Source organism: Patagioenas fasciata, chromosome 18, assembly GCF_037038585.1.
Source record: "Patagioenas fasciata isolate bPatFas1 chromosome 18, bPatFas1.hap1, whole genome shotgun sequence".
NCBI classification, from domain to species: domain Eukaryota; kingdom Metazoa; phylum Chordata; class Aves; order Columbiformes; family Columbidae; genus Patagioenas; species Patagioenas fasciata.
In genome coordinates this window covers 12,342,579-12,362,925 of record NC_092537.1, presented here as the reverse complement: position 1 = coordinate 12,362,925, position 20,347 = coordinate 12,342,579, and the positions used below count along the sequence as shown (strand labels likewise).

The following is a 20,347-nucleotide window of genomic DNA, read 5'->3' as shown; positions in this document are numbered from 1 at the left end:
ACACGGGTGGTATATGAACTCTCAGTAAATGTCTACAGGGAAAATACAGCTGACAACTGGACTAAGTTTGTGGAAACTCAAATAGGAGACAGGAGAAAGTGCAAAAAGTTTGGGAGAATAACCCAGCATTCAGTGTCTTAGTGTATGATATAAAGCTCACAAAAAGAAAAGTGAAGTGTTTGGTCAGCTGGCACAAACATCCCTGAAAAGGATTCTAATCTACCGAGCATCTGCTTTGGATTTGTTTTAATTTATAAAGCTCATCTATCCCACCCAACTATCATTTATATGACACTGGCGTTGTGGCTTCTTACAAATCTTCTCACAAAGAAGCTGTCTCTAATCTGAAGTAGATTATCCAAATTTCACTGTAGTTTATCTCTGTAGATCCCAACAAGTTACATCAGGGAAAATTCTGCCCCGTTTCCCTTATCCAGGCACAGCCAAGGAGAAATCTGTCCAGGAAGGGACCTGTTGAAAGAGGTTCAAGTGCCTCAATGCAAAAAAAAAAAAAAAGAGAATGCAATGTTTCCTGACAGCCACTAATTTTCTTTCAATCCTGTATCCATCTCTGCAGGGCTGGACTTCACTGGGACCAGAGGCAAACCACAGCACAATTAGAAGAGGTGGACTAAAAGCCATCTCTGGACACAGACTGTTCCGCATAGCAACGTGGTGTTGGCAAGGTGCACATTCCCCGGGAAGGAGGAAGGATTCAGTCGTGCTGAAAATAGACCCTTCTTGAGACAGAGATCAGGCAGCTGCCTCCCTTTCTGCCAGCCCTTAAGATGTGTATTTGCTTCTCCTGATCCCTGTGGTTAGCTGAGATAAAAGTATTGAGAAGGTAATTTTTAGCTAGGCAGCACAGCCAGACCAGAGAGGGGAAGCGGCCACAGACTGCTGTGTGTTGGCTAGTGGGAACATCCCTCTCATGCATGTTCAGGGTTGTCAAGCTCATGAACTGGAAACACGAAAAAGTAACTGTATTGCAGAAGGCTTTGGAGTAGGAAAATGAATCTTTTATCATGTTCTGGTGATCCCCAGTCTTTCGCCCTGAAAACTGCTCTCAGGCCTTCTGCTCCTCTAACTAGAACAGGCTGCCCCCCAGGAGGAAGATCTTTGGGTTTGTGGTGGATATGAATAGGAGTGCTCTCGCCACAAAGAGGAGGAACTAAATACCATGTGGTGTTAGAAGCATGATCACCTGGTGGTAGGAAGGTATTAACCCTTCTGCTTGGCACTCGTGAGTCCTCATCTGAAATGATTTATCCAATTTTAGGCTCCCCAGTTCCAAAGGGCTGTGAACTAACGGGAAAGGGTCCAGCAGAAGACTAGCAAGACGGGCAGGGGTCTAGAAAACTTGTGCTACGAAGAGAGTTCGATGGCATGTTTAGTCTGAGGAATAAAGAGCTAATGTACATGAGAGGCAGTTACAAAGACAATGTGCCAAGCTTTTTTGATGAGTAACAGTCAACATAACAAGGGGCAATGACCATAAATTGTTGCTTGAAAGCCTCCAGTTAGACATTATAGGAAAACTCTTGACTATTAGGTAATGCAGAAATGGCATAGGCTACCCAGAGAGGTCGTGGAGCCTCAGTCCAAAAAGCTTGGCTAATCAAATCCACGACTGATCTGACCAACATCTGCAATAGATGTGCTTGAAGAGGGAGACTGAACTAAAGATATCCAGATGTTCCTTCGCAACAGCATTTCTGTGGCTTTAACGCAGAGGTTTCCTCTATCCATCCAAAGCAGACAATTGTTCAAAGCTAAGCAGAGAAGGTATCTACAGCTTCATGTTTTGTGCTAAGAAACAGAAATTTTCCTGGAGTCCTGGCTTTTCTGGAGTGGACCACTGGGCATGAATCTTTGATCTCATTGCATTGTTGGAGACAGCTGATTCCATGCAACTTGCCAAAGCATATCCCTCCAGAACACCAACTCCAGAATGCTGCTTTCTCAAGTATGTCACCTGGAAATGTCCTCAGCAGCAGTAGGCTTCAGGAGCTTCCAGCCCTTGAGGACCAGTGTGACATGAAGTCAGAGTGAGAGAACCGTGGAGCTCACTGGGGCAGCAAAGTGCAGCACATCGCACCAGGAAGAAGTTCCACCTGCTGAGGAGCAGCAGGGCAGGCAGAATACAGGAAGGTCCTCTTGTTATCACAGGCTGGACACATTCACAGTGGTAATTGTATGCTGGTAAGCATGTCCCCAGCCCTGTTACAGGAATTTAGGAATCTAGTAGAAACCTTTTTCATTCTGAGTCACTAGGTACCATTTGTTAGAAAATGGGTGTACGATACAGTGAACAGCAGCTACCATCACTATTGTGTGTTATTTCTGACCATAAGGTAACACTGAAGGAAAGAAGATCACATTATGTTCCTACTAATGGCAGGGAGGTTAATCTAGATGATCTTTAAAGGTCCCTTCCAACCCAAATGATTCTGTGATTGTGTGTGATTCTATGAACATCTGTACTAGATGAGATCAAGGCAACATGTAGAGTCTTACACCTGAGACATTTCTCGTCATCCCAGTCTCCACAGATACCCGTTCTCCACACAATGTCTCACCCATGTGGTGAAACCTTCTCAAGCATAAACCACCTCAAGCTGGTGAAAAATCTCATGTGACTGGAGCAAAAGCAAATAAGGCACACATGGGAAACCGTACTGACAACAGCAATGTGTTCTCTGTGTCACTGCCAGCAATGGGAGACAGAAGCACAAACACATTTACATGATCTCTATATGAAACCTAAAAACCCTTTGGTCTCACTGACCTACCTGTCCCCCTGCATGGAGCCTCATGGCATACAGCACACATCTCCTTTAACAGGAGTCTCCTTGCACACCCTCCCAGTGAGCCTTGGGAGACAAGAGAGAGCTCAGTGCTGCTCAGCTTCTGCTCTGGTAGGAAACCTCCTCCTGTGGGTTGATGGCCTGGAGAGCAGAGTCACATCCCACACAGACAGCAGGGTCTCCTGTGCTGGTGTCAGGTCACTTAGCTGCTCCTCCTCAGGTGATCGGGGTCCCTGATGCCACAACCAGGAACTGGGAGACGCTCAGGGCCTGGGAGAGACCAGGAATGTCTGCATATATGTGCTGGTCTCTGAGCCCACATCAGAGCTAAGCTGAAATGAAATCAGCCCTGCATGTGGTAGGCAATTACTGGTGATTACTCTGCCCTGCTTCAACCTAACAGGCTTGCTGGGTGACTGGTCTCCAGACTGTCATAAAACACTGTAAGTATTCCATAATATACAATTTATATACATCTTCTTAATGCTTATATACACATTGCTGTTTGATGTGTTACCAACTGTCTCTAAACACTATGTCGTACAGGTGACAGACTTGGTGACATGCAACTTTGCTTGGACATGGTTTTGAAGTTAGGTTCCTCTCATTTATAATGACCAATATGACCTGGTGTTCAGAAATTGAAATATTTTTGTCTATATCTGCTCCATCTCTTACTTATTTTCAGAGGAATTAGCATATATCTGCAGAGAAAGAACATCCTGCCTAGTCACCAGTATGAAAGAAACTACACAGAACAAACACCAGTTTCACTTTGTTTTGGTTTGTTTGACAAGACTCCCTCAGATGGGTGCTGTAGCACTAGGATGCTTCTTAATTGAAGGCTGATGCCGTTTCAAGCTATCTTCTCCCTTGTGTTGCTACCTGTTACATGATAAACAGCACTGGACGAAAGGGGTTTTTAGCAACTTTGGTGGCCTGCAGAGGGAGGTGGAAGCGGCTGAGCTTGAACAGAGAACTGTAGGAAGATCCGTGACTATCCAGGCTTGCAGCTGGTGGGATGGATGGGGACAAGCTGTGGCTGTGGTTTCTGGGAGCAGCTATTTAGCACTACCCACCGCTCTGCCTTCCCGCAGTGGTAATCTGGCATCACAGAGCTCTGGCACAGGCAAAGCCACTTTGCTGTCATCGTGACATGATTATTATCCCCTGTTTCTGAACGGTGCTGACTGCAGTAGGCTTTTCTTAAACAGTAAGGTTTTGTTTTAATCCCTTTCCTTCCTTTCGCCAAGTCTCCAGAGAATTTTACCCACAAATAATTTGCTTTTCCAGCTACTATACAAAACTCAGCCCCAGTCCATTTGAGAGGATATGGAACAGCAGCTGTGCATCCATCTGGCTGAGAACAATGAGGATCTGTACGGCTTGTTCCACTGTGAGAAAGCCAGAGCAGAAAAAAAGCATCATGCAGAGATAGTCTCATAAATTTAAGAATAAGCAGACAGTCATAGAGCAAAGGCCCAGCTGGTATTTTGTGCATGAATGTACCTTGGATGCTTGGTGAAAATCCAGTTTCACTTTTTCCATACTGTTTTTAATATTATGTAAGCACACCATCTTCCCACCTGTTTGCTCCTTTCCTGAAGTGAGAGATCATAGTCTGGACAGCTTGTCTCTCCAGTGCTCTCATCAGTTTTGTCATCTTTCTCTGTCCCCCTCCTAATTGCACAGGCCAAAACTGCAGATAGCAGGTGCTTTGTGGGGCTGGTACAGTGACTTCTGTTCTCAGTCAATCCTGATAATTCCTGGTACTTTGTTTGCCTTTTGTGGCCACCAGTGAGCACTGACTTGATGTTCGGAGGCAAATATTCACTATTCTGGTGACCTTCCTATCTCCTAGTCCTCCTTTCAGAGTCTGAATTTCTATAGGGTTTGGTCTATGTAAGGCCCAGGCTCACCGTATGGACAGAGAAGTTGATGTTCTATTTCATCTGCATAAAGAGTTCTTACAACTGATGATTATAAAGTCTGCTTTCAGAAAAATGGCAGTGAGACTCGAGCTAACAGAGCAGCAGAGAGACAGGTAAAGCAGCAAACCTTTATTTGGGGGTGATCAGCTCTTCACTTCGTATCAGAGTTGTGCTGTTACTGAGACTCCTTATGTTCCCAGCAAAGATCAGCAGAAGAGCTGGCCGAGGAGATGACATTCAGGATGCCCTTTCTATCACCCACCAAAGCAGCTGAGGAGCTCCTGTTACAGAGCAGGGGACTGGGGTGGGCAGGCTAAGATGCCTCCGGGTAAGACAAAGAAAAAAGAGAGCAAGTGGCAGAAGGGGGAGGGAAGGAAAATCAGGATTAGGTGCATAATATTAGCACTAGCAACAACTGCATCCTAAAAAAGAGGGCAATGAGGTGATGTCTTCTAGGCTGACACTCATCTGTGACAGATGATCCCACTTCTGGGCAGATTTCAGTGCTGCAAATGGAAGTATACTTGTACAGAACTCGTATTAACATGTTCACTTTAAACTATACTTTTCAAGGTTAAGATAGCCCATGGTTACCATGGAATTTTCTGAGTGACAGAGGCACTGCAGCGAAGTTACCAACAGGATACTTAGCAGAAATTTCTAGTGGTATTTTCTGAGTTGAATTTTTAGGTTGCAGAAAAGTTCCTTTTGCACCCTTGGGAAATTTGTCAACAGCCTCATTATTTTATGCTGGCAGATAGATTTCCTTGGTGGTCAGCCTAACACGTTTCCTCAATTGCATCTCTTGGAAATAGGGAGGGAAGGACCCAAGCCCCTGCTCCCCCTGGACGGCTGACCAGCTGCGTAAAGCAAACAACCTTGTGCCACCGGCCAGCAGCCAGGGGCTTTCATGTCTCAACCAGGACTGTGGCCTGAGAAAGTATACGCTGAATCTTCTGCAGCTCAAGATGCAGTGCCAGCTTCACTCCATCACTACTTTGCTGAGCAACACATGTACATTGCCTTCCTTCCAACTCGGTGCCTGTTGCTCCTCGAGAAGTATCTCCAGGTCTCTTGCAGGGTTCCTCACAAGGTGTCCCAGCAGACTGGACCCATGATCCCACACTGCTGTCTGTCTCTTACCTTCGTTAAGCTCAGATTTTACCTCCCAAAGCCGTCCTGTGTGCTGCACTGCATTTGTCCCAGCACCACTCTGCTGAAGTCAGGGCTGTGCTGTTGGCATGGGGCTCGGGGCAGGGCCTGTAAAACCACACTTGTGAGACCCCAATAGCAAATCTCAGATGATTCCTCCTCTCCTGGGGCTCCTGACAGGAGCTTACAGTGTGAACTCTTGAATTTGACTTTACTGACAAAGAATTTCTGAAGGGGAGTGTTTTCACCCATTTGCTCTACTATTACTGGAACACTGCGTTTGAGCTCAGGAGATTCCTGGCCATCCATATGGGACGCCAGATCTATATGAGCCCATCAGCTGCATCTATTTTAAACTTTCTCTCAGAGATGTTCGTTTATGGCCACCATGGTCTGATATTTTTCTCAAGACCTTGGCACAAGCCCTTATCAGGTGACGGGCAGCCTCAGCCCACAGATAGAGTGTCAATGCAAAATGACCCTCATTCTTCATGAAGCACTGAGAAATTCATCATCCTCACATCAGTGTTCCACTTTGATCCTGATAATCCAGCAGGCTTTAGGGCAGTGGCGGTCAGTGGGGATTTTTTCCCAGCCTCTGCTCCTCCTGTGTGCATCCTCCCCCAGATCAGAACCACTAATTCGTTCCTTTCCCCATTACGTATCTACCCCTCCTCCCGGGAAGGGCAGGGGTGGCCAGCACCGCTCGGAGACGCTTGGCTTCTGCTCCCATCTCCTCCTCCACTTCTGGGGCGGTTGTTTTCTTTCTTGGAAAATCCTTCAAAAAATACATGCACAGGTGGTAGCCACAGGCTGGGCTGACACAGAGTGACAAGCCAGGTCCCTGTGGGGTGGGCCACCTCAGCAGCTCAAAACGGGGGCCACTCTGCACTCTCTCATCCACTTACTCGCTACCAGAAAAAGCAGCAGCTCCTGTGGCCAGTGGAGCCCAGCCCGGGCTGCCGGGGGAGCAGGATGGGGCACCTGAGCTCTGGCCACATTCAGGGATTCCCAGACTCCAGCTGCTGCCAGTGGTCCCTGCGGTCTTCAGCCATGGGTAGGTATGGCGTTTGACTGCCTCTTCTACAGCTCGTGCTCCTGGGGCTGGGAAATGCTGCCTGAAGATGCTTTTTTCACAGTACAGCCCGCAACACAGTGCATGGGCATGGGTCATGTGCCATGTGCAGTGGTAATGAAACAACACAGCACTTCACTTTACAGATTAAATACAAAAAACTAAAATTAAGCTTTGCAAAGCTCTGTCAAGGTGGGCTATGAGTTAGTCACTTGCAGTAGTGACATTGTAGTGTTTCCTAGCAGTTTCGCCTCAGATTTCTTCTGACCTTTCTTCCCCATACCTGATGCTGTCAATTTTTCCACCCCTCACATCCTCTATCATCTTATCACTTATCCCCTTTCCTCCCAGGCATTCATCTCACTTTCTTCCTCTCAGACTCCTCCCTGCACTCCCCAGCACAACTTCAACCCTACCTCAGCCCTACACTTACTCTTATTTCCACCCTCTCTCACTTACCAGCTTATTATGTTTTTTCTCCAATGAGAGTCACAGGAAGGTGAGTTGAGATGCTCGCATCACACTTAATACACTAGTGCCCCAGCTCCGTACTTGATCTCAACATATTCATGGGCTGCTCCTGCTCCACTCAGCTGAGAGAGATGTGACTTTCTGAAACGCTGCTGGCCCTGGAGCAAGCGTGGAGCACGCCCTGCCCCTGCCTTCCTCACCAGGGAAGGGATTCATGGATTGGGGCCTCTTGCTGATCAGCAAAATGGGCTTTCAAGTCCACAGGGATTGCTTTAATTTGTTGATGTCCGAGAGGAGTGTTGCCCCCATCCACCCCAAAATGAGCTGACCCCTGGAAGTGCCTGGGCAGCTGCTGTGTTCCCCAAGGGGCAGCACATCCCAGGGGGGCACGGTGAGCACCCAGACGCTGGGTTGGCACAGTGCCATTGCACGGACTTCAAAGGGGCCACTCTTGATTTCTACTCTTACCAAGGAGAGAACACTCAGGGCTGCTTCTGATTTTTAACATTGCAGCTGAGAAAGGAGCTGTGCTGCAGCGAGTGTCTCTGGGATAAGAATAGCATCTGCCGTCTTAGGACACAACACAGTTGTCCAGCTCCTACATGGCAGCACGTTGCACTGAGATATAGAAGGCAACCTACCCCCCGAGGAATGTCTTGGAGTGCTATTAGTGGCAGCACGTCATCTACACAAACAGGCCTGACCCTGCACAGGAGTCTTGCAAGAGCAGGGCTATTTTGAGCTTTTGGCAGTGAGGATGAAGGGAGACAACTGATGGGCTGCTCCTCCTGACACGCACAACCTCCAAAGCTCTCTGTGGCCTTGTCTTCTCCTCTGGAGTGACTCTGGTGAGGGCTGATGGGCAATCTGGTGGGACCTCAGAGCCCAGAAGGCAGGGCCAGGAGGGAGCTGTGCATTTTCCAGGGACACTGCTCCAAGTCTCAGACCCATCAGCACAGCCCAGCCGTGTTCATGGCAAGTCCTGCCTGAGGGTGTGCACCTGTCCCTGAGCTTAGGGTGCATGGCTGCTCCTTTATTTTCAATGCCATCCTGGGGAGCCAGAGAGATACCAGTGGGTGTGTGACTCTGTGCAAGTGAAACACAATTCCTTTGCAACCAGGAGGGTATTCACCTCTTACCACCTGAAGATCTCTCTCTCCGAGTGGTTCTTTAGCATCATGGATGAGAGGCCTCTTTTCCTCTTTGTAGTCATCACAAATCCCCTCCTCAACTTATCCCCATCCCTTTAACAACCTCTTTCGTACTGGTATGTATTCCTTTAATTCCAATTTATTTTTATGTCTCATTGATTTTTTATGTCTGCTTTATTTTCATTGCTTTGTGAAAAACAGATCTGGGGAAAAATCCCTCAATTTTTCATAAAAGTTTTCCAGCTGGATCAGCTGTCCAAGTCAGTTTCCCTTGGGACTCTACATTATTCAGCTGGACCTATGTACAGCAGCAGTGTTAGCAGTCAGGAGCAAGTGGTTGGGATTAAATATGTATTAGGGAGTTCATAAAGTGCTGCCACTCAATGCAATCCGAGCCCCTTAGGGGATGGATTTGATGCCAGCTCTCGGAAGAAGGCTCCTTGGCACAGTCCCAGCCTTCTGAGCCGGTCCCAGGCATGTCCAGCACTTCTGCAGATGGAGACTCAGGTGGTTCCGCTGACAAACTAAAGGCACAACTGTTTGTTTATGGGCAACGTATTTTTCCATCAGCATAATAAATTAATCTGACTCCTCCTACAACCCCCAGCAGTCTGGCTTTGCCCGGCACCTCTGTAGCAGTTGTGCATCCCCCTGTGTCTGTCACAAGACAGTACAACTGGGTGTGGGAAGCATGAACAGCCCTTCCTTGGCTGCTCACCTAATGGTCAGGCCGGTGATGAAGAGAAAGGCTTTTCTCCCCATCCTCATGCCATCTCATGAGGTTCCAGTTCCAACAGAGCAGCCTTGCCAGGTGGACACTCAACTGGAATCTCAAAACCCTCTCCACGCTGTGGCGGGGTGAGTGATGGGGATGCGGATGGGGCTGTGTGCTCCTCAGAGGCTCTGCAGCAGCCGAGCGCTCCCGTTCATCCTGCCCTGAACCATCGCAGCTCAGCGCGGACTAAGGTTCCTTGCAGTAACTCGAGCTTTGAAGCTTCCTGACCATGGTCATGCATTTCTTCCAATTTGTTTTATTCTTATTGCACGAAATTGTGACCAGCAGGCCCTGAGCCCTGTTGTGTAGCCATGCTGTCAGGATCCTCAGCTCCAAACTAGCCGGACTGATCTACACACACAGCATTTTATGCCATTGGAGGCATCATGATCTCCAGATGTGGTCAAGCTGGGGACTCAAGGCTGGCAGGTGGGATAGCCAGGCTCCCCTGCTTGCCATTCAGCCAACCCCATTGTGAGTCACAGACAAAGCCTTAAACCAGAGGAAAGTGAATTCCCTTTTTGAAACGGGATAGAGTTCCAGTGGCAGCAGAAAGGAGCTGCTGGGGTGAGGGCAGTGGTTATCCTGCTAAAGCCATGTCCATGCAGATCCCCATTCCCCAGGGACTGCCAGGGCTGCTCTGCTTTGCCTGCTGTGCTTGGGCAGGCAAGAAAGTCTCAGAAGACCAGGGACTGCGTAGCTGGGGCAAGAACAATCAGCAAACTTAGTACCAAAAGCAGGAAAGAGGGCTGGCAGGCCTACGTGACAAATGCCAGATGACGCCTGGATACTCTGGAATGATTAGTGACAGGGCCCTCATTAGAGCTGCTAGCCTTTCCTAGCAGTTAGTAATTTCCCATTGGTTTTGCACAGCTACTCCTAAGCAAATTACAGCTGGTTTTCTACACATCTACAAAGTGTTAATAGATCATTGTACTGTGCAATATTTGACACTGTGGCCTAGGCTCAGTGACATGACCAAAGAGCAATGCTGGACTTTGGATGGCACCCTGGAGCACAGCAGCGTGCATGGGCAGCCTCCCGGGACAGCGCTGCTTCCAGCCAGCAGGAGCTGACACCAAAGTCATCCCTTGGGAGAGCTAAAGAGCAGCACACCCAGATCTGTCCCAACTGGTGTGAAAAACTAGCATTGCATTCTGATTCCCAAAATCACAGGGCCCTTTTGAAAGAATCATCGTGTAAGGACAGGTTTTGGGGAAACTAATGGCTGGGCTGATTGAGAAGGTTTATGGAGTTCCAGGTTTCTCAGACAAGCTGAAGATCTTGCAGCTCATCAAGTCAGTATTTAATGAGGTTGGTTTTTGGGCAGAGTGATAGGAAATCTTGGGCCACTGCATAATGATCATTATTAAACACTGATAGGGAAATGTGAAAACCTGTTTGTAACTAGGGCAGTAGTTCACAGACCTTCAGAGAACAAGGTGAGAGGAAAAATCAGTAACCTCGAATCTGCCCAACCTGGCAATTATTCTGTTTATCTAAGACATGGAATTTGCGGGCATTAGTTAATTATTTGAGCAAAACAGAGTCCCTGCACCAGTGTTTGCAGACAATCTGCTTCCCAGGTCTTGGGACAGAATGAAAAACACAACTGATGACAGCAGTCCCTGGTTTGAGAAGACAAACAAGGAAGTGCCACAGGCTTTACAGCACCTTGGCATTTGACTCAGTCACAATGAACAGTTGTGATGGTTTGCAAATAGGAACCAAAGCATTAAATGTGATTGTTCCAGTGGGTTCAGAGAAATATCTGGGTGTGACGGTGGATTCATAGCGTGGGCCATCAAAATGAGATCTCATCTCCCAAATGCACTTGTAGATCAAGTCCACTCAGACGCTGAAAATGCTGAATGCATTCACTGTTACAAAAATCCCCATCTATTTTAAACTGCATTTCATATATATGAAAGACAGTACACTGTCTTTTTTGGAAACCAGCATGTGGCAGTAAGGACCCTCCATATCTCCACATCCATGTATAACTCTTCCATATTCAGTAATGTAAGGTGAGAATGGATGGACTCACAGTCTCATTCCCTTGTACAAGTGCGATGGTTATGAAGTCTTGCTAACTCAGAAACACGGCAACTCATCAGTGCCCTGGAGTGTGAATTTGGAAAGGGACATAAGAAGATGGGGCTGAATGCAGGAGATAAAAATTAGATGCCCAACTTTCATGACCTCAACTGCAATGCCACAATGCCCCAGCTATTAAAGGATGCCAAGGAAATTTTGAGTAACTGAGAGACCTCCTACCCCAATGTCAGATGCTCTAAATCTTGTAACTGGAAAAAAAATAAAAACTAACATTTAAAAAAATCACCAGTGGAATAAATTACCTAGCAAGGGATGCGCTGCAGTGTGCTCCAACAACAACTCCAGCAGCAATAACCAGGTCTAGATTTAGCAAGGAACCCCTGAGAGACTTCTCTTTGTGGCACTACTGTATGAAACTACAAGGAACAGCACATTCCACCAGAGCTGTGAGGTGAGAGCCTAGAAAACACCTGGAGGCACTGCAGACACCGTCCCAGTGACTGTGAGACCTGCCCTCCCACCTGCAGCCCCAGTCAATCCACACACCTGCATTTTAAGGTCAGGAAAAAGTTGCTCAAACATGACCATTGCAGCAGTAAGACTCAAATCAACGGTTTTGACCATGTTTAACAAAGAAATAAAAAAGTACTCTCATCTGAACAGCAACATTCGGAGCACCTAAAGTTGCAGGTATCTATTTTATTGACACTGGTACAGCAGCAAAGTGACAGACTGTGTTTGTGTCCATAAGCAGATGGAAGATTGCTTCCTACCAGTGTAGCTCTAGCTACTGCAAATCCACAGCTGGAAAGATACTTTGTGTGAGTTCTAGTTATCCCAGAAGAAGCTCATTTATCACTTCTTAACACCACCTGGAAAGAAGAAGCTTTGTTTAATCCATACACGTCAAGATAAGCCTTTTGGTCCCTAAAATCACCTGTCTCAATGTACCATCCAGTCAGGATGTGCAGGTGGAGCCCAGGTCAATGTCGCAGTGTCTGTAATCCTGGGCACACATCGCCACGTCACGCGGTCACACCGGTTACTTCACTGTTGCTGTGCTTAAACAAACCGCACGCCCACCCTCTGGGACAAGGGGTATCCCAGCGTTTCCAAAAGGGAATGCAAAGCATGTAAGGGAGTAAAAGGATGCATAAATCCACGGGATCTATTCATAGATTTAGGCAGTGCAACGTTCAATTCTCAGGCCTCCCAGAGCACAATTCAGAATTCATGCCAGGTGCCCAGGCTCCGTATATACTTCACAATATCAGGTACCTCAAAGCAAAATCTAAAACTAGAGCATATTGCAGAGAGAGTTGCCCACAGTCAGCATGTTCAACCTGCCTTTACCTTGGCGTACCCAATAAGAGATACCTCAAATCTTGCCCCTATCTGGGCTTTCAATTCAATTTGAGAGTCAGCATTCCCTCTGTGTGGTAACCTCATGTCCAAAGACTTGCTCAGGAACCTGGATTCAGCCTTCCAAGGGCTTCCCCGGGATCCTGGCACGGTACCTCACAGGTACTGGGGAATCAAAGCCCTTTACGTGGCATTGAATGACTCACTGGAAGCTGCACACCAGCCTCTGGCAGAACCAACGTTGTCTATTGAGTCTCAGGGCAGAGCCTTCAGGAGAAAGCATGTTCTCCATAGCATCTCTTTCACAGTTAAAATGCTGTGTAGGAGGATGCTGTGGGTAAGCAAAAGGCAACCTGGAGCCAAGGTTCTTCACCTCCTGGAAACATGCTCTAGGCACCAGTAATTTTTCCAAAATGTGGACTGGGGGTATTTTACTTCCAACCACAAACTAAGCTGGACTAGTGCTGTCAAAAGGTGCTACATCTGATCACACCAGGAAAAACAGGCTCTAGATCTTGTACCAGTCTTGGGTTGGAGATAGACAACTGCTCAGGAAGATCAGCTAAAGACACAGTGCTGCTGCAGATTTCTCAATCAGACTGTTAATTCTGCCTAATGCTCATAAAAGGCTTTTTTAGGAATGTTCAGAGTAAGGTTGGCTCTCATTACTTTCACTTTATGAGACAGTTTCTTAAATCTGAAATTAACGTGATTAAACGAGCCAAGGGGCTCATGCTCAGCACCAGAACCTGAAATGCCAGAGTCACAGAATCACAGAATGGTTTGGGTTGGAAGGGACCTTCAAAGATCATATGGTCCAACACCCTTCCATGGTCTGGGACATCTTTCACTATATCAGGGTGCTCAAAGCCCTGTTCAGTCTGAGCTTGACCACTTCCAATGATGGGGCATCCACAGCTTCCCTGGGGAACTTGTTCCAGTGTCTCACCATCCTCACCATAAACTACTTCTTCCTTATGTCCAACCTAAACCTACCCTCTTTCAGTTTAAAACCATTGCCCCATCTTCTATCACAACAGTGCCTGACTTCCTCTGTCTTTCTAAGCACCCTTTATACATTGAAAGGTCTCCTCTAAGTCTCCTCCAGGCTGGATAGTCCCAACTCTCTCAGCCTTTCTTCAAAGTCCCTTCCTTCCAGAACTGTCCTTTCTGAATCATGGCTATACCCACCAGCAAGGCACAAATCTACTGCTTGACTCGCTTGAGCAAACAGTACGAACTGCACAGCTGCCTCCCGCAATAAAGGCTTACCTTTGCAGAAGGGACTTCTCGGGTTTTAGCTTTGAGCTTGTTTACTTGACTCTCAGCAATACCTGCCCTTTCCTCAGCCTCTTCTAGTTTATGATGTGTTTTTCTGAATTTGGAGAGATTAGTATTGGCTTGTTCATCCTGAAATGGCAAAACAAAAGGAACTAAAAACCATCTGGCAATATGCTGGGGCAGAGAGCCAACTTTTAAATTGACAGTCCTAGAAAATGGTGAATAAGTATTTGCTTCTGTCTAGTGACTTACAGCTTCTTCAGCTTGTCTTTTGTAGGTTTTGATTTTCATCTGCAGTTTATCTACCAGATCTTGTAACCTCATCATGTTCTTCCTATGTTCTTCATTCTGTCGAAAGGGAATGTGCAATTATACATCCTTGGGAGACAAAACATCAGGAGAATTGTTTTCCATTTATATCCACCTGGAAAGTAAGCTCCTTGACACGCCGTTCATATTTGCGCACGTTTTTCACAGCCTCCGCGTATTGTTTATGTTCTTCTTCCAGCTCAGCTTCTAACTCTCGGACCTGGTGAATCAATCAACAATTGGCATGATCCCTCACTCAGGACTCAGAGAAAGGTCTCTTAGGCACTCGTGTTCAGTGCTGCTACTCACCCTGGCCTCCAGCTTCTGGATTTGCTTCTTGCCTCCCTTCAGGGCCAACTGCTCAGCCTCATCCAGACGGTGCTGCAGGTCCTTCACTGTCTGGTCCAGGTTCCTCTTCATCCTCTCCAGGTGGGCACTGGTGTCCTGCTCCTTCTTCAGCTTTTCTGCCATCATAGCTGCCTTGGAAGGGAGATGACACAAGAAACTGGAAGAATGTAACAGAACAGTGTGTGCTGTGCACCACCTGAGGATGTATTCCTGGTTGAGCTGACCATTCATTCCACTACACTTCCCGCTTCATTTTTTTCCTGTGAGACGATAGCAGCAGCAAGAAGATGCAAAATAGTAGGGAGAAGGATGGGAAAAAATCTGCTGGCTGCAAAACGTGGAAGGACAGAGGGTAAATGCTCTGTCTCACTGTTCGGTCATTGCGGTGACATTCTTGACATCCAGATGCCGCGGGGCAGAGCAGAAGCCACAGCAAAGCTCGGGAGCAGAGCACGGCACAGCTGAGCGGCTTCTCCGCATAACACACGGGAGCGCGGTGGAGCCTGTGAGCTGTGCCCTGGGACTGCCACGACAGCCTGGACAGCCAGTGTTACACGGCAGAAAATGGTTTCAAACAATCTATGCTATTTAAGACAAAACTAGGATCTATTTTGCTCTCAAATATTTGATTTCTATACAATCAAATTAAGCATTTTGGTGAAATATTGAATGACATTACTCACAAATAAACTGAAAATTAACAGATTGCTTTGGCAGCAAAATACCTGAAAAAGTCTAAATTGAAAAATGTGAGAATAAAATAATGGCATTAGAAATTTTATATATGTGTGTGTGTGTAATTCACTATAATGCTCTGTTTTATTCAAACAGAACACAAATGATCTCATTTTCTTCATTTTCATGAGCAAGTGGAGAAGTTTTCCTTCTATTTTAACTCCAGATAATGTTTTCCAGTGTTAAGATTTTATTTTGATCCTGTGCCTCAAAAATCATTAGCAGGTTGGGTCCCCCAATATACCAGCCCTATTGCCTGGCTGAGCTGCACTGGCCTTGCACAGGACGATATAGCATCGATTTTAAATGGAAACTCACAATTCTGCTTTTAAAAGTTCTTAAATAGGATTTTGAGAAGACAAGTGTTTAAATATATGAGACACTTCACTGGTTTCAATAGTGCTACGGTGGTTTTTTTGTGTGTATGTGTGTGTTTTACATTTTCATGCAGCACTGGAGTTGTTTCAGACTGACTAAATCTGGACTTAGTTCATTATGTTGACAACAGCCTCAAGAACTCATTTGTCAGCAGAACAAGTCCCCTTGTTGCTCTAATCCTGCTCTGACAAGTAACCTCTTCAACCAGGCCCACAGACTGGTTCTTTCTCCAGCTGCTGACCAGAGCATTTACTTTAACTCCTAACAGCAATGCAGCTGGGGAGCCCCAAAAATTTGAAGAGAAAAACAAAGTATCATCCTCACATCAGTGATTGCCTTCTGTGCTCTTTCTTCAGCACTTTTTGTTTCATTAGTAATATCTTCCATTTCAGCATGCATTTGGGTCATATCAGTTTCAAGCTTCTTCTTTGTATTAGAAAGGCTGGTGCTCTATGAAGGAGAAAAAGAGAGGCCTTGAGTGACTTTGCTCGCTTCCACATGGACACCACGAACTACCATTTGTTCTTACTCTCTGAATCACTTGACCAAAAAATATGTCTGTTTTAGCAGAACAAACTACCTGGCTATGGAGGAGCTGCACACGTTCGGTGGCATCCAGGAGCTCCTGCTCAGCCAGTTTCCTCAAACGCTCCGTCTGCTCCAGAGCTGCCCGTAGCTCCTCAATTTCAGCCTGCAACAGGTTTGCCCTGCGCTCCACCATGGCCACCTGCTCCTTCAGGTCCTCCTGTGTCCTCAGAGCATTGTCCAAGTGCAGTTGTGTGTCCTAAATATGGAGAGCCAATTTTGTCCTCATTAATTTCTCAGATACTGTGCTTAAAAATAAAACAAGCAGAAAGGCAAACCAAGACCTTGAGAACTTCCTGGATGCTGTGCAGGTGTTTCTGTGCCTCGGCAGCCACGCGGTTGGCATGGCTCAGCTGGATCTCCATTTCATTCAGGTCTCCCTCCATCTTCTTCTTCAGCTTTAAGGATTCACTTTTGTTCCTGATCTCAGCATCCAAAACACCCTGCATCGTCTCCACAGTCCTTTGATGGTTCTTTTTTAGCTGGCTGATCTCCTCATCTTTCTCAGCAATCTTTCTGTTGATTTCTAATTTAATCTGAGTCAGTTCTTGGTTGACACCAAGGATTTTGACCTCTTCATGCTCCAGAGATGCCTTTAAAAGAAAAAAAAAAAAAAGGAAAAACAAACACAAAAAGAACATTTCAGAGAACACAATAATTGTGATGTTACTCAGCGACTTCACACAAACTCCTGATGTTTGTGGCAATCAGCCTTGCACACAGCCAGGAGAGAACAGAAAGCTGTTCAGACTGCTCTCTACTTTTTCCACTAATATTTGAAGTAACTCACCTCAGCCTCTTCCAGAGCAAACCGCAGCTCAGATTTTTCTGCTGCAGCTTGCTTTTTGGCTTTCTCAAGGTCTCTGATCATTTTGCCATTTGCAGTAACTTGTTCAGTCAGATCAGCTATTTCCTCTGTGGGATAAGAATGACATCAGCCTGTGGTAGCCAGAGAAGCTGAACTCTTTTGTTTTCTGACTGTTCAACACCTCTTTTGTATACTTGCATGTATACATATACATACATGCATACACAGTTGCATATGTATGTACAGATAAAAACAGATACAGCCAGGATGACATAAACACAAGGGCATCGAGATGGTTTCACAGCCCACTTTACAGAGGGTCTGGAAGATCCCTGCATGTGTTTATGTCCCTGGATAGGCCATCAGGGTTACACTACAGCTCTTGTCGTTATACGTTCACAGTGCACCTGTAAAATTCACTTTCCCAAGCTGCACAGCCTCTTAGGAGCACCACTTTATCTGCGAGTGGCACATAAACGCCTTTGATCTCACACCTCTGCAGCAGATGGTGGTGATCCAGGACACAGGCTTTATTGGCTTAGTCGCTTTACAAACTTGCTTGACAATGTTTGGTGTGATATTTATATTCTCCATTAAAATGGAGAGAATAGTAATGACAGATCCCTGTAACACAGTGCACCCAGTGCAGACATGTGTGCTTGCAGAGCGTGTCTTGTGGTGGAACAATGAGCAGTTAATGAGAAACCAGAGCCACACACGTACGCTTGAGAGTCTTGTTTTCCCGTGTGATTGTTTCAATCTGATCTAAGGTTTCCTCATAGGCATTTTTCACTTTGAAGCACTCTGTGTTCAGCGAGCGCGTTTCTTTAGAGAGAGCTTCCCGCTCCAGCTGGCTCTCCTCATACTTCTTCTTCCATTCTGCCACAGCCTGAAAGACATCATGTCTCATTTTCTGCTAGTACAGAAAACATCTTTATTTGTAGATAAATACCGCAGCCTCTGAAAACAGAACAGATTCCTATTGCTTATAACTTATAGGGCTTATAGGGCTTATAACTGTTAGACTCAACTTGATTTGAGTATTGACTTAAGCAGGGAATATTAGTTTGGCCTTCTAGGAAGGTTAGACTTAAAAGATACTGTGCTCACTTATCACCTTATCAAAGTTCTGCTGTTTCCTGCCAAGAGCAGCTGCCAATGTGTTTGCTCTCTCTGCGTCCACTGTCAGATCCTCCACTTCTCCCTGCAACTGCAAATTCGTCTTCTCCAAGAAGGCACACTTTGAATTCACAGTCTCTGTCTGCTGTGCTGCTTCCTGGAGATGCTGAGTGAGTTTTTTCCTTAAGGAATATAAATAAAACAAGTATATGAGTCAAAATATCAGTGTATTATGTACATAGTTTAATAAGTAAAATATGAGAATATTTTTTTTTAGTTAAGCGTATATGCAAATGCCAAAAGATAACCTAGGTCAGGCTACTAAAAGTAGGTCTATGTTCTGCACAATGTATACAACATCCAGACAGTTCATCTGCTCTATCATGTACTTGGCCTCCTCCAGCTCCTCCGTGCGCTGAATAGCGTCAGTCTCGTATTTGGTTCTCCACTGGGCCACTTCGCTGTTGGCCTTGGACAGCGCACGCTGCAGCTCCCCCTTGGCTTCCTGCTCCTCCTCATATTGTTCCCGGAGCAAGTCACAGTCGTGGCGAGCAGACTGCAGGGCGTGGGCCAGGGCGTTCTTGGCCTAAAAATGACCCATAATATCATGTATTTAGCTTAGCTGTGACCGGCAGGTGAGCCCATGACCTTGCACAATAAAAATACGGTCACTGCAAAGACAAAGGGCCAGAGGTCTCTAAGTGTCTCGGCAGTTTTCTTCAGCTGCAACCCACTTTTCTCAGCTCTACCGCTAGAAAAGACCAACAGTGATGCTTGCACCTCGGTATATGCTTTAGCTTTTCCTCCATGGGGCTATGAAAATCACACAGATTGTGTTTTCAAAGTTAAAAAACATGCAAAAAAAAATATAACCAAAAGTGAAACCACTTATAACTAGTCAGAGACCTCCTTAGCAAAGCACTTAAACACAACGTTCGCTGTACACATCCTGCCCACTAGTAATTTTATTGCGTTAGACTGTAGGCAATAATATTTACAAAGTTCAATAAGTGTTTTTTTAAATGAACTGAGGCCCTGACACATTTTGAAGCCTTAGCATGTGCTCAGTTGTCAGCACTACCTTAATCTCTTCCTCTAGCTGCCTTTTAAGTTCTTCTACTTGCTGTGCAATTGCCTGTTTGCTTCTGGACAGCTGCAATGTTACGGTTTCTTTCTCTTCGAGTTGACGGCTCAGTTCACCTGTGACAAGAGAACACAAGGTTCCAGTAGTGTCCAGATTAACCATCCTGAAAATATTCATATGTAAATAATAATCAGTAACAGACAAGTGGAACCACACAACATTGGTTATGTTAGCAGTTGTTACCTTTGTGTATATATTTTTACCATTCTCATTGCATATATATGTTTTTACCATGTCATATTTACTTTTAGAGTAATGCAGGTTTTAGTAACGAAATAACAATACAGATATCAATCTCCTCCAACACTTATCTATTTGTCTCCTTCAGTGTTACTCCTGTTCTGCTTTAATCATGAGTTTTGCTCTTCATCCAAACTTCCACATTTCCATAATGAACCCACAATTCTCTCAGCTTTAACTACCTGTATGCACAGCACTTAGTTTCTCTATGGTCTCAAACCTTCATTTCTCTTTCCTTTCTCATTTGTTACCCACTCTAAACTTCTTCTAAGCTGACATTCATTTTTAAAAGAACATTAGGTCAATGGTCTCTAGGTCTAGACGTTTCTCTTCAGGCTGTATCACTCCTTCTAGCTTATTCTGTGTTTGCTTCCCATTCAATTTTAGCATCTCTCCTACTAACTAAACACTTCAATACTCTCTACCACTTTGCACAGGCTTAGTGAATTTCTTCTGCTTTCCTACCCATTACCAATGTTTATTTGACCTCTCCTTGCTCTATTTGTCTGCTCTGGAAACTTCCTCTGCTGTTCACTTGCTGGGTTACTCTAAGTCTCTGGTCCTGCTTGGCCTGCACAGGGAACTTCGCCCTTTTCTTCCTTTTCTCCTAAAATCACT

General features: G+C 45.8%; 1 protein-coding gene and 1 long non-coding RNA gene across 19 annotated transcripts in view; one reads left to right on the top strand and one right to left on the bottom strand.

Annotated features, from left to right (window-relative positions):
• Positions 1-15,501, top strand: part of LOC136109524 (uncharacterized) — a 190,910-nt gene extending 175,409 nt beyond the window's left edge. For 12 of the 13 annotated variants that reach the window (XR_011741760.1, XR_011741761.1, XR_011741755.1 and 9 more), the window contains one exon: positions 578-15,501. This is a non-coding gene — a long non-coding RNA (uncharacterized lncRNA). The remainder of the gene's footprint in view (positions 1-577) is intronic. The other variant, XR_011741758.1, reaches the window with a different exon arrangement.
• LOC136109513 (myosin-3-like) overlaps positions 12,089-20,347 on the bottom strand; it is a 32,969-nt gene continuing 24,710 nt past the window's right edge. For 4 of the 6 annotated variants that reach the window (XM_071816285.1, XM_065852242.2, XM_071816286.1 and 1 more), the window contains 13 exons: positions 19,427-19,545; positions 18,735-18,931; positions 18,344-18,527; positions 17,950-18,115; positions 17,209-17,333; positions 16,703-17,011; positions 16,414-16,617; positions 16,158-16,283; positions 14,682-14,852; positions 14,488-14,592; positions 14,316-14,411; positions 14,055-14,192; positions 12,089-12,292 (listed from right to left, as the gene is read on the bottom strand). In XM_071816285.1, coding sequence (XP_071672386.1) covers positions 12,269-12,292; positions 14,055-14,192; positions 14,316-14,411; positions 14,488-14,592; positions 14,682-14,852; positions 16,158-16,283; positions 16,414-16,617; positions 16,703-17,011; positions 17,209-17,333; positions 17,950-18,115; positions 18,344-18,527; positions 18,735-18,931; positions 19,427-19,545 — 1,964 coding nt within the window. In that variant the 3' untranslated portion in view covers positions 12,089-12,268. Of the gene's footprint in view, positions 12,293-14,054; positions 14,193-14,315; positions 14,412-14,487; positions 14,593-14,681; positions 14,853-16,157; positions 16,284-16,413; positions 16,618-16,702; positions 17,012-17,208; positions 17,334-17,949; positions 18,116-18,343; positions 18,528-18,734; positions 18,932-19,426; positions 19,546-20,347 lie in introns of those variants that run through there. The other 2 variants (XM_071816288.1, XM_071816289.1) reach the window with 2 other exon arrangements.